The sequence below is a fragment of the Furipterus horrens genome, unplaced genomic scaffold, assembly GCF_987537825.1.
Source record: "Furipterus horrens unplaced genomic scaffold, mFurHor1.1.pri manual_scaffold_11, whole genome shotgun sequence".
NCBI lineage: Eukaryota > Metazoa > Chordata > Mammalia > Chiroptera > Furipteridae > Furipterus > Furipterus horrens.
Genome location: NW_028327181.1, coordinates 64,415,078 through 64,428,517, shown reverse-complemented (window position 1 = coordinate 64,428,517; position 13,440 = coordinate 64,415,078). Strand labels below are relative to the sequence as shown.

General features: G+C 49.9%; 1 protein-coding gene across 1 annotated transcript; it reads right to left on the bottom strand.

The window, feature by feature from the left end:
• Positions 1-3,166: 3,166 nt before the first annotated feature.
• On the bottom strand, positions 3,167-12,850 carry HEATR9 (HEAT repeat containing 9). The gene is made up of 15 exons (XM_090257522.1): positions 12,763-12,850; positions 11,573-11,622; positions 10,922-11,103; positions 10,545-10,671; positions 10,275-10,331; positions 10,023-10,079; positions 9,305-9,362; positions 8,814-8,944; positions 6,623-6,805; positions 6,180-6,272; positions 5,962-6,081; positions 4,837-4,910; positions 4,326-4,377; positions 3,799-3,885; positions 3,167-3,559 (listed from the first exon to the last, which is right to left on the bottom strand). The coding sequence occupies exons 1-15, from the start codon at positions 12,848-12,850 to the stop codon at positions 3,167-3,169; spliced, it is 1,752 nt and encodes a 583-aa protein (XP_090113648.1).
• Between the last annotated feature and the right edge of the window lie 590 nt (positions 12,851-13,440).

The window sequence follows — 13,440 nt, the reverse complement described above, 5'->3', positions numbered from 1 at the left end:
CTCACAGCACTTTATCCATTGCACAAATTTTTTACATTTCAGTTGCCTTTTTACCTTTCTTGAAATAACAAATCATAATATGCCAAAAGTGTTGCGTATTTTCTTCCATTTCATTTTTTTAATGCACGCTGATGTGACCGCTTTCATAATACAATCTAACAAAATTGTTTCAAATGAAGTGAAAGACAACTAAGCACTACTAGAGTCATCTTATGGGAAAAAAACAAACTTTTTGACCAACTCAATACTAGTAACAAATGACTGACATTTATTGGGAGCACTGTTATAAGCAGTCTGTGTATATGTGTGTTAACTCATTTAATTCTCACAACAATGCTGTCAGGCAAGGTGGTATAGGGAATGTTTCATGGAAGAGTTGAATGGTGTAAATGATTTTGATTGCCATTGGGAAGTGGTTTTCCAGAGGGTACAGTGAAGAACAGAGGCACTTAGAGTTTACGCAACTTGCCCAAATTCACGCCTCTAGTAAGTGACAAAGCCAGGATTCTTAAGCATCTGGCTTTCAAGCCTGGGCTCTTTACTGCATACAGGATGCTTGTAGCAGAGGTGGCAGGAAGCTGAGGTAATTCATTTGATCGCCTTTTTTTTTTCCTTAACAGTATAATGTTCTATTGAGAGTTGGGGAAGTAACATGTTAGAAAGTTAGAAGAGACTGTAGGAAATGTGAGGATAGCAGAGAAGGCTTGAAATAACCATTGTAGGAATTTAGAAAATTGCCAGACAATAAGGGCTCAGTTAAAGTAGAAGACAAATATTTTGGGGGTACCAGTCTGTAGGGATGTCTGATTTTTCTCCAGCTTTAATCAGCAATGTGGTAATAGAAACCTGGTTATAGGCTTCAGGGTTGGGTATGAGAATAGCAAGGATAGTGGTTGATGGTTGGAGGCCAGGCTGGGTAGGGAAAAAGGAAAGGTGCTGACAGGGACAATGTAGGGAAGTCAAGAGCTCAGTGTTGCCTATGAGATTCAAAGAACTGGTAGTGGGAATAAAAAGAACAGGATGGATAGAAGGCTTGGGTCAGAAAGTGTATGTTTAAGATTTTGAAGATGGAGAAATTCCTCGGGGTGACAAGGACTAGGAGTGGCCACGGAAGTGGGTAGCTGAGGAGAATGGAAGGGAAAAGTCTTTTGGCTGATACCAAGGACTGAGGAGCTGGATATTGGATGTCTGTCCAAAGGGATACCATCAGGGTGACGCCAAGACCAAGGTTCAGTCAATGAATGAGGGAAAAATAAGGAAGTGAACCAGAGGATGGTACAGCTGGTTGGAGAGCCAGGACCCTCAGAGAAACAATGGTTTTTATATAAAGGGTCAGGATGGTGATGACATTGGAAGGAATATAGGACGAGCAACAGCTGAGATTTCAGGAAGATGCCAGTTCAAGAGAGCTAGGTGTCAGCTACAGCACAGAGATGGATGAGAATGTTCAAGGAAGAGGTGGAGGGTGTTGAAGCTATTTGTAGCCACAGATCCCATTAGAAAGAGATGAGAGAGAAGGGGGGGGATTTACATTTTGGATGGTGTCCACGGATCATTCCCAACAGATTTTAATGGCTGAGAGGAGTGGGCATTTTGGGCTTCCAAGAGAATCTGGCCACAGCTGGTGGGGTACCAGATGGTGATGCTCTATGCAGACCTTCATGCTCATTCCTGTCTTAAATCTTCTGGTGAGGACTGGTAAAGTTACTATTGGGGTGCTACTGAGCAGAGACAGGTATCTGGCCAAGTAATAAAGACATCCTCTGAAGAGACCCAGAACTATGGAGGAGGATGGGCTGCAGATCTGTGGGCAGGATGTTGCAGGAGTTGAGAATTACGTAGTTAATAAGGCCTTGTTTATACCCACAGATGGTGAAAGCCGAGGGGAATTTGGGTGATATTGCTTATTGGCCCAACACTGCAGAGTGGGCAAGAGAGTAAGATTATTTTTCCTGTTTCTGATCTTTGTGCCATACTATTAGAGGTAGTGTTGCTTATACTTCAGCATAGTGAAACTCGTCCTGGTTTTTTTGCAACTCTATGGGACACATGAATCTGGAAGTGGCAGGATAGGGCAGGTGGGAAGATAAATCTGAATGACACACTGGACTAGATTCAGACTAACTGGTCTACTCTTGAACCTGGAGTATGGGGAAGTGGAAGGGAACATCCGTTTAACTTGGATCTTTCTTCTTTGGTGGGAAAAGCTTGACCTCCCATTAGATCACTCTAGGAAGACTAGGGAAATAAGTGGGAGTGGCAGGATGTGTTCAGCCTCTGGTTGTCATAGGCGCATGTGACAACACAGAAGAGAGGAAAAGAGAACAAGTTCACATTTGAGAGCTTACTGCGTAATGCCAGGCACTGGTAGGCTTTTTGTTATTAATCCTGTAGGACCTCTCCGAAATAGTACACATCATAGTACACATCATTCTCTTCATTTCGTAGGCGAGGAATAGTCAGAAAGGTAAGTAACTTGTCCAGAGTCAAAGATCAAGTCAGTGATGGACCCTAGATTTCAGATTATCTGATTCCTAAGTCTGGACTTGCTTTCCTTGATGGGGAGGACTTCGCTTGCTGGGATTGGTGTGGCAGGTCCTATTAGCAAAGGGAAACTTAAAGCCTTCAGAAAACCGGAGAAACTAAAGCAGTTTTTGAGAATGAATAGGGTCAGTCAAAGGGAACGGCCCAGAGGTAGGTAGAAAGTAGATGTGAAGAAGAGAGCAGAGAAGTGGTTGGTCTGACCAGAGCCTGATTATCTCCTGACAGCTGATAGAGGTGGGTTGGGCAGGTTAATAAGAGGAAATTGTCCGAAAGCCAAGCTTTCCAGGATTTTCTGTTTTCCCTTCAGCACCCCGCCCTTGGCAGTGGCTCAGCTTTCTAGCTTTGTCATTAAGTTCTGGGCATAGACACGGGCTTGATTTAGGGAAGTAGGCTGGCCATCCAGGACAGCTTTGGTTCTGTTCTCTCTTTCCCTTAATGAAAAGGACGTGGCTGAGTGGAAGGAACACTCAACTGAGAGTGAGGGTACCTGCATTTCAGTATAGCCGCTGATGAAGGAAACGTACTGGTCAGTAGAGGGACACTCATTTATTCGTGGAAGACAAGCATGGATTGTTCCCTCAGGGGAGCCTGAGAGGCATCCTCAGGGAGGATGGGTTAGATCCTAAGACCTGACGTATCTGGAGGTTTTGGCGAGAATCCGGAGCTGTTTCCTGATCCCTGGCACCCAGGGCCCTGTGGCCTGGGGCTTTTGTTTCAGTGGTTTAGAGAAACTGGGAGGGAAGGCAGAAGAGAGGCAGCAGGCAGGCCCTTTCTGGGCACTTGACTTTTTCTGTGGGTCAGATGTGGCACTGGCCTTTGCAATTAACAAGGGCTTCAGCTGTGCAAGGCGAAAGTCTTGGATATTTAACTCTTCTGGGTTCTCATGCTTTTCCCTGAATCTTGTAGGCTCTGTCTTCTCATTCTTAGGTGCCTCATAGACAGAGAGAATCTTGTTTTTCATCTTGTTTTGGATCCAGGGATCGATTGAGGCCAAAAGAATGAATGTTTCTTGTAGCTGCATTGAAATAAAGGCTGTGTAGCTGGCTCACTTCAGACTAAGGCTTGGAGTGGAGGGGGTACCCCAGTGAGGAGGAGCTCTGGCCACGGGCCACTATGGCACCAAGGAATGAGGTCAAGGGACAGCGGCTGAGGGCTTATTCCCCTCTCCCCCCTTCTGATGAACAGCGTGAGGATGGATAGGAAAGGCTTGGATGAGGGGCTGAGAAGTGGAAGAGGAGGGCAGGAATGCCTTACACTCTTCTTCACCGACAGGTTCTTTTCTGTGTCTAGCATGTCCAGGAGCAAGTGGAACACCTGTGGGCTGCGGATCCCCAGGACGCCCTGGCAGAGGCAGAGGAGAGTGTCTTAAGTAGCCAGCCCAGGAAGGTGCCTGCATATGCTCTTGTCCGTTCTAGTCCCCTTGAGATGACCCTGCAGCCTGGAGAGCTGAGCTAGGCTTCCCAGCTGAGGTATCTCTTTCCTTGCCTTTCAGGGCCCCTGCATTCAGGGCTTCCAGTGCACATTATTCCCCAGGAAGAGTTAAGACAATTTCTGCAATATCAAAGCAATGCCCCCATACCCACCTCCTGTTCCTTATCCCACTCACCTCCAATCCCAAAGAAAAGGTTACTCTGAACTCCTGGTAGGGCTGGAATTGTAAAATAAGCAAGCAAACAACCTCCCTAAACTTAACAGCCCTTTCTTGCCCTCAGTAGTTCTGCTCAGTTGCCTGGTGCCCCTGCCATCAAACCACTTGGTCAGAGAAGCATCGCTGGCCTTACCAAAGAGATGACTGCTTCCTGGCGTGCAGTGGCATTTGAGTTCATCAGTTGCCTGTGTAGAAGGGAGTGAGTGTGTTGTGGCCCAGTCAAGGGGGTGTGGGAGGAAGGCTGATTGTTCCTTATTCCAGCCCAGAGTGAGTTGGGCGTAAAGCTGATGAGTGATGCTAATTTCAATAATTTCTCCCTCTTGTTTCTTCAGTCAGGAGAGGGGCTGATAGGGGAAGGGCAGGTACTACAGTTGGTAAGGAGGTGCTTATTGACAATCACATTGGTCCTGAACTTTACCTTTTATGTCCTCATCTTAATTTGAGCTTTATAGCAACCCTGAGTGGTGGGTATAACCAGCCTCTTTTTACCGTTGGAGAAAAGTCCAGGGGTCGAAGAGGAACTTGGCCAGGGGCACAAGCCATCGAGAGCCGGGAACTGGCAGTGGGCTCTAGCTCTCTGGCCCCCTGCCCCCTTCCCACAGCCTAGGGTTTGGCTCTGGCAGCTCCCAGCCCAAGCCACTCACTCCTCCAGTGAATTCATCATCATAGGCTTCATCTTGAGCTCTTCCACAGTCTCGGCCACAGCCTGCCTCATGGCCTGAAGAGGGGAGGAATGCAGGGGTTTACCCGTAAGTGCTTCACAGACCTTTGTGGAATGTTTAGTTTGCGCTACGCGTACAATGATCCTTGCCTTGAGGAGCTCCTGGTCTGGTGGGGGAAGCAGATGAGTGCGTAGGGAATTCCGTTGCTGTGGTAAGGATAGCAGCTGAACTAAGCGTACGGTGTACGCAGGAAGGTCTCCTAACTGAGTCTGGGTACCAGAAAGATTTCCTGGAGGAGTTGATTTCTCAACTGAAAACTGAAGGGTGAGTGGGAGCTAACTTATAGGGAGGGCCGGGGAGGGTGATTTTTCCCTGCAGAAGGGGGAACATGGACAAAAGCCTGGAGTCGAGGGAGAGGGCACAGCGTGTTTAAAGAACAAAAAGCAGTTCAGTGTAGCTGGGTGACCAAACTGCGACTCTTGAAAGCGGGGCACACTGGGACTGCAGGCATCAATCTGGATGGGGGCACCGTAAGCACAGCTGGTGTGTGGTTCTGAGGGGGAGCGCGGGTGAGATGAAGCTAGAGCCGTGCGCAGGCCGTGGGTGGTGAAGGACAGGGTAAACCTTTCTGAGGGCGTTGGGGGGCTGTTGGAAAGGTTTATGCAAAGGTGAGACAGTCTGATTGACATTTTAGAGGAGTGTCTGTAGGTGAAGGTCTGTGGCTAGTTTGTAGTAAGCTCACAGAAAGATAAAAGCGAGGGAACCCAGGATGGCAGACATGATGGTTTGCAGTGATTCGGGGAAGCTTCCCATAGGTGGTGGTGTTGGGACTGCTCTGGAAGGAGCTGTTGTACTTTAATAGGCAGAGGGAGAGAGAAGTTACTAGTGCGTGTGACAAGTTTTTCACCCTGCAGAGGAGGGAGGCGTTTTGCTGAGAGAACTGCCTGAGCAAAGGCTTGAAAACAAGGGCTGCATTAGGGAAACACTGGGGTAGTGTGAACGTGATTTTTAGGGGACAGTGTTGTGGGAGTCAAGACAGGAGCGGATTTCGCAGAAGGGAGACACAGCTTTGGGCTGCCTGGGTTTTGGAGCTTTGGTTTCACTTACAAGGAAGGGTTCGTTATGTAGCTTCCTCCTGAGCAGGTCAAATATGAGTCCCTCCAGTCCCTGTGCCTGGATCTGTTCCAGCCCAATGGTCTTGAGCAGCTGCGTGGCTTCAAAGCGGTGCTGAGGGCAGGGGTGGGGATAAGACTCCCTTCCTCTTCCATCCCCAACCCGGCCCTAGTGCTGCAGAAAGAAGGGTACTAGGCAGCCCGAGAGCTTACCTCAAGGACACTGGAATGGCACAGCTGGTCCAGGATGGCCTTGATGACCTCAGCTGAGTGTACACGCATGATCTTGACCAGCATCCTAAGTGCCTATGGGGGGCAGGCAGGGTGGGTAGGGTCCAAGAAGCATCTGGATGGCCAGGCAGACTGGAGGGCTGAGTCTAGAACTTATGGGGAGTACGTGGGGTCCTGCCTCTTCGAGTGTGCACATACATAAATAAATACCCATTCAAATCAAACATACACAGACACATGTACACTTAAGTCCGCGTGACCCCATACCCGTGCACATACATATGCACACACAGGACCCTGCAGTACTCCCTGCTGAAGCTTCTTTTCCCTGGGGTGAGGATGACAGGGTCCAGACCCTGTGGAAGTCAGCACTGGCCTCTGTGTCCCCCATACTTCCAGGGAGCCCAGCCTCCTGCCCCTCACACCTTCATCCTCTGGGTCCTGGGCCCTTGGCACAGGCGCTGCAGCAAGAGCTCGCGGGTGGTGTCGCTGCAGGGCCTCAGGAAGCCCAAGCACAGCGCTGCCTCCATGGCTGCTTCGTTCGGTGACTTCTGTATCAGCATCTGCAGCACAGACACCAACGTCCCTTCATCCCCGACGTGAGTCCTCTGAGAGGAAGACAGAAGGTAACATGGGCAGGGACTGTGTCTTCAGGCAGGCTTTGTTCACAGGGAAATGCATTGCTGCTTCCAGACCATTCTCCCTCCTCCCTAAATGAATGTCGTGTTATCAGATTGTTTTCCCCACTTATTTGTGCTGTTACCTACTTGCTCCTACGTCACATCGTCTCATTTTTCTATGAGTTTATCTTCTGAATGGATCAATGTTACTCTCTATAACACTTCTGCTGTCTTAATTCCTGGCACTTATAAAAATACACATGTCATTGGTCCAGCTCCTCTCCTCCACTCACCCTGTCCTCCACTCTGTGTCAGTCCGCTAATTGCCACAGAGAGACTCCGTCATTACTCATCACTACAGCTCTTCCATGACCCCCATTTCATGGGTCCCACTCTGTTCATCACCTCCTGTCTTTCCAGCTCACCTCCTGATGCCAGCGGTTCTTGGACTCCACAGGACTGGTTCTTCCTCTTAACAATGGGGTGCCCCAAGGCTTGATTCTTGGTTCTTTTGTTAGTGATCTCATCTAGCTGAATGACATTAAATGCTGTCTACATACTAACAATTATTATTTTCTCCTTTAGTTCAGACTTCTTTTCTAAACTCCAAACTGTATATCCAATAAACACCTCAAACATACCTTGCCCAAAACTGGACTTTAGGTATTACCTCCACACCTGTTCCGCCTGCAGCTCTCTCCGTCCTAATTGACGGTGCCTCCCTCCTTCATTTGCTAGGCGAGACCTTGGCTTCATCCTGGCCTCCATACTGTCTTCTAGAGCTCACACTCGACCTGTTGGCTTTTCTTTTAAAATGTGTCCACTATATCTCACCAGGATTGCCTCGGTAGCCCCCAGTTTGGTCTTTCTGCTTCCACTCTTGCCTCCCTGCTCCCATCTTTTGTCAACACAGCAGAGCTAACCTTTTGAAATGTTAGATCATGTCACTCACTGCCTTGCTCAAATGGGTCCCTATTCCACTCAGTAAAAGCCCAAGTACTTCAAGTTGTGCAGAAGGCCACATATGATCCAGTCTCAACCTAGCTTTGCTTGCTACTGCTTTCTCGGTTCCCACTCCGCTGCAGCCACACTGGCCTCCTTCTGTTCCTTGATGGTGCCAAGCATGCTCCTGACTTAGGGCATTTGCGTTGACTGGTTCTTCCACCAGAATGCCTTCTCTCATATATCTGCGAGGCTAACCTCACTGTCATGTCTTTGCTCAAATGACACCTTCTAAATGAGGTCTTCCCTCTCTTCCGTGTGTAAAATCATAACCCGTCCCACCGCCACTTGGCATTCCTGACCACCCTCACCCATGAACATAGTTTTCTATTGCACTTGTTACCTCTAACGTACTACGTAATTAAGTTGATTGGTTTTTAAGTATCCCCCTGCCCCCGCCAAATGTAGGCTCAACAAAAGCAGGGATCTTTGTCTGTTAAGTTCATTGATGTATCGCAAGGGCCCAGGAGAGTGCCTGGCACATGATAGCTGTTTAATACATTCGTTGAGTAAATGGATGAATGGTGAATTCTGTTTCACTTGGAGCAGTGATGGGGTTAAAGTAAGAGGACTCGAAAAGGGAAAAATCTTGAGTAGTGTCAGCAGATTCTAGGTCACTGTGCCCTCTTGACAGAGGTTTTCCTTTAACAGGTTATTTGAGGGCTGATAATAGTGATGGGTGCCATTTAAAGAGCACAGGCATTGAACTAGGTACTTTACATACAGTATCGCACTTCATCTTCTCAACAGCACTGCTAGGTAATCGCTGTCTCTGTTTTCAAGATGGACAAACTGTGGCCCTGAAGGCTGGGTGTTCTGAGGTTGTTTGACTGCTCCGTGGCTACGCCAGTGCTTCCAGTCGGAAGCTCCACAGGGCAGTGCCTTTCCCATCGAAATGGGGAGCTAGGTTACCTTCCCCCTGACCTAACCCCAAGTCCACACCATTAATTACTTTGTCCTACCTGGCCCCAATGACTAATCTCCCTCCAATCACCTTGTCTTTGGGGACAGCAGCCCAGGAGTTCAGAGCTACTCGCAGTCCCCTCAGGGTATCCATCCTTTGCTCCTCATTTTGCCCCTTCAACTGCTTGATGAGAGCCTGAACCACGTCCTTATTCAGGCAACCTAGACAGGGAGGGTCCTCGGGTCAGGGCAGAACCTCGGGGGCTGCTCCCCTCTGCCAGGAGCCGTTTGACTCCACTGCGCCCTCAAGACGAGTTCCAAGTGCTAGGTCCCCAGGTGTTGCCCATCCTCCCAGGACACCAGAGCAGCTGGCTGAGCATGACCTCGATTCCAGTCCCCCTCTTCACCTCACCTTGCTCTGTCTGCTCAACAGTACCTAGGAGAATTCCCAGACTCTGCCAAATGCCAGGTTGGAGTGGGTATACACCCCCTCCCCTCTGTCCTGACCCAGAGGGAACAGTGGCTGTGCTGCCTCCTGTCTCGCCTTCCCCAGGTCCCAACCCAGGGAGAGGGTACACTCACCCAGGATGGCTAGGGTTCTGTAGGCCTCACACACCGCTTCGTCTGGACTGGTTTGGGCCTGATTTAAGAGACAGGTGGTGGAAACATACTGTAAGGTGACGGCATGTCAGAGCTTTAAGAATCTCAGCTTAACTTCATTTTATAAATAAGGAAACTGAGACCTAGCGGGTGACTTGTCTACGCTTGAATACAGAGTACAGGACGGTGCGAGGGAAGGAACACAACTTGGGAGTCAGACTTTTGATCAAATACATTGTCTGGGATCTTGTAGCCACGTGGCCTTGGGCGAGTCTCTTGGCCTCTCAGAGCCTCCATTTCCTCATTAGGAAAATGCAGATACCACTACCCATTCCTAGCAAGTAAGATTTAAGTGAGATTATGGAGAAGGATGCATGCTCTCCATTGTAAACATGAGGCAGTGATTCAATTAAGGTTGAGAATGGACTCAAGTCTCAGCTGTCTCCTAACTTTTCAGTTGTCTTTTCTTAGACAAAAGGGGTCTTCAGATTCTGCCTTCCCCGTCATTGTAGCTCAAGCTGCCCTTTAAAGAAGCCAAGGGCGTGCGATGGTGTGTGCTGCACACTGGCAGCTTTCCTCCCTGGAGCTGACCCGCTGCCCTTGCACCCTTGAGAGACTCGTCTGTGCCCGTGTGCCTGTGTTCTGTACCCCTCGTGCCCTGCTCCCTCCTCTCCTGAACTCGGTACAGCCCCAGACTCACCGCCTGGAACAGCGCCTCAATGACAGACTTGTCAGGGACGCCCAGGCACCCCAGAGCCTGCAGGAACAGGCGTAGAGGAAAGGTAAGAGACCTTGGATACCACCCCAGGGGTTACCATTCTCTGCACACCGTTGGATTTTGTTCTTGGAACACCACCAGGCCCCCAAACCCCCCACCTCAAGCATCTTTCTACTCTCCAGCTCGGCCAGCTCCTACCTGCAACCACGCTGCTCCACCCTTGCCGCTTCTCACCTGTGCCGCACAGAACTGCTCGTCCTCTCTGGGAGATTTCAGGCTTTTTGTGAGTTCCTGCCCATCCAGGGGAGCCAGTGGAAAGGAAGGAAGGGATCAATAGAATTGTAGAACTTCAAACTGAAAGGAGCTCATCCAATCCAATCCCTTTTCCTCTCCTCCCTGCATCTGGCAGGCAGGGACTGAGGACTGAAGGAAATTGTGAGCCCAAGGTAAGGGCACCCGCAGGAAGGGAGTCTGCCTGGCCTCCCTCCCACCAAGGTCCCTGACCTTTACTCTTTGCCACTTCAGGGAGTCCCCAGGAAGGAGTAAAGGCTTGGATCCCTTCTGAGGTTTTACAGTCAGCTTGATCATGGGGAGACGGGCTTTTTGGATGGCAGCGCCCTCTTTGAGGTACCTGTGTGAGAAACTGCACAGGCAGCCTTGGTCTCCTTGTTCCCTCCCTCCAGCACCAGCTCCCCTCTGCTCCCGGTGCTCAGCCCAGCTCAGGGACGGGACCAGAGGAAGGAAGACAGGTGAGCCTCCATCTCCCCAGGGTCCTGCCTGGGATCTGTAGGCTGACCGGCTCCCCTCCCAGTCCCACCACACCCCTTCCTTCTCTATCCTAGGTGTGGAGGGTGTGGGGAATAGGGAGGGGTAAAGCACACCTAGGGTGACTTCTCGTTTTCTGCAACATCTTCTGGGCCTCCCGTTCCCGTCGCTGGTCGTACAGGGTGTGCCAGTGCGTGTAGATCTCGGGGCTCTCGAAGTAGCAGTAAGGGACCGAGTTCGGCTTGCTTGGGTGCCGCCTCCAGCACTCTGGACTCAGGGGAAACTCCTCCTTTGGTGTCTGGGGCAGAGGTGTGTGGGAGCGGCAGAGCGGTCACAGATTTAGTAACCACCGCACGAATAAAATACAGGACGTTCAGTTAAAACTGAATTGCAGGTAATGAATGCAATATTTGGGACATATATATACTAAAAATTACTCATTGTTTATCTGAAATTCAAATTTAATTAGGCACCCTGTAGTTTCTGAGGATCCCTGTGTTAATTAATGAAAACAACTCATCCTTCAGCACTGCCTGCATAGCCTAGGCCTTACAGGTACTATCTCTACGAAGGGTGCCAGGCAAGGGTTGGCCTGTGACACAGGAGGCCTCTGAGGCTCAGGGAGGGAGAGGGACTTGTCCCAGAATCAGTGACAGCCCCAGGGGTGAGTGCTGGGGTTCTGTGAACAGGCCTTCACGGGAAGGGACAGTCTGCTGTCCCTCCTACTTCAACAAAGCTCCCAGGGTGGCAGAAGTTAGGGGTCTTACCTGGAAGCAGGACAAGGGCAGGTAAACAGGTGCCAAGGCTTTTTTGAATTCTGTGGTACACATGAGACAGCAGTTAAGAAGGTGGTTTGAAGACCCATTCATTCAGGCATTTATTCATTCAGCATTTAGTGAAGACCAGCGCCGGGCCCAGGGAGGCAAACAAGGCGTTGTTCCTGTCCTTAGCGGGCTCACAGTGTGCGGGTACCTTGCTGCTCATAGTGTGGTGTGTGGAACAGCAGGATTGCCAGAGCCCAGGAGTCCCTCAGAAATGCAGACTCTCAGGCGCCACCCCAGGCCTCCCAAATCAGGATCTTCCCATTTTAACAAGATTTCTATGTACTTTGAAGTTTGAGAAACCTTGGTCTGGCAGAGTGGCTCTCAACCTTGGCTGCGTATTAGAATTTTTTGAGGGAACTTTTAACATGCCTTGGCCCTACATACGACTAAACTGGATCAGAACAGATTCTCTGAGGAACGGGCCTAGGTGGTTTACAAAGCTCCCCAGAGGATTCTAATGTGCAGCTCGTGGTGAAAACCGCTGGTCTCGGTCAGTGGTTCTCCAACTTGAGTGTGCATTAGAACCACCTGGAGAGCTTGTCCAGAGATTTCTGGGGCTCATCCTTAGAGTATTGATACAGTAGATCAGGTGTTGGGTCTGAGAATATGCATTTCTAACAAGATGCTGATGCTCCTGGTCCCGGGACCACACTTTGAGAACCGCTGGACTCGCCGGTGAGACAGAACTGTTTATCAGTGACTAACAAAGGGAAACGAATGTGAAGTCCGATGAAGGCACAGGTGGTACAGATGAGGGACCCTTAACCTGGCTGGGAGAATCAGGGACGGTTTCCCAGAGATTATACACAAGCTGAGTCTGCAGTCCAAGTATAAGGGGAGGAGTGCTAGGCATGGGGAACAGCTTATGCAAAGACTTAGAGGTGTGTGTTAGGTAGAGAGCCAGGGTGCAGGTGTGGGAGCAGAAGCGGGGGAAACACAACATGTCCCACCTTAGAGGACACCGGAGACTTAACTTGAGGGCTGTGGGGAGCCATCAATGTGTCCAGGAGCCTGCCCTGACCCCTCCCATGGATTTGCTGAACTCACCCAGACCCCTGCCTGGGAGGGGAGCCAGGGAGCTTTCCTTTTCAGGTCCTTGTCTCTGATTCTGTTCGTCTTCATCCCTGCCTCACCTTTGGTCCTGTCTGGATATTCCAGCCATGGGTACTTGAGCATTGACCTGGGGATGTCAAAGATACCAACTGATTTTCTGTAAGCCATCCTTTTATTGTCCTGATGAGGCCAGAGGGAACTTGGGCAGGACGGTGGTGGTAGAATACAGGGCCTTTGGGGACATGGGAACACAGCTCAGGGAGACCTATCTTGTGCCGCACAAGAGGCACTAGTGAGGTGTCTGGGCTTCCGGAGAGAGAAGCTTACAGGTGCTGAGCAGCCAGGTCTCCTAGGGAAATAGAACACCCCAGTTCCATTCTTGGGCCCCAGCCCCGGCAACTACTGGCTTGGGGGTTGACCTAGTCATTTTACCTCTGGGAACTTCGGTTTCCTCATCTGAAAAGTGGGAAAGTCATGACTGTCTAGCTAACTAGCAGGCTATGGTGAAATATACGTTCAAAAAGAAAGTCAAAGCGTTTGGTGAAGTGTCAAGCTCATGTAAGCTCAGGTTAGGAACGGGTTCTTCTTAGGGTTAGTCATCAGTAAAATGGCAGGGATGGGAAAGCCCCTCTTATACACACACCTCCCTCCTTGGCAGCAAAAGACTAAGCTAACTCTGGTAGGGCCATTCATACCTCCTACTTTTGCATATGCTGTTCCCTCTACTGGTCGGGGCTTTCATTTTCTTTTCCACCTGT

Excerpts from the sequence above, each read along its gene's own strand:
- HEATR9 (XM_090257522.1), bottom strand. The coding sequence starts at position 12,850 with ATGGCTTACAGAAAATCAGTTGGTATCTTTGACATCCCCAGGTCAATG. Across the intron at positions 10,332-10,544 it reads TGAAGTGGCAAAGAGTAAAG|GAACTCACAAAAAGCCTGAA; the intron begins GTCAGGGACCTT and ends CTGGATGGGCAG. Across the intron at positions 6,082-6,179 it reads GCCATTCCAGTGTCCTTGAG|CACCGCTTTGAAGCCACGCA; the intron begins GTAAGCTCTCGG and ends CCCTGCCCTCAG.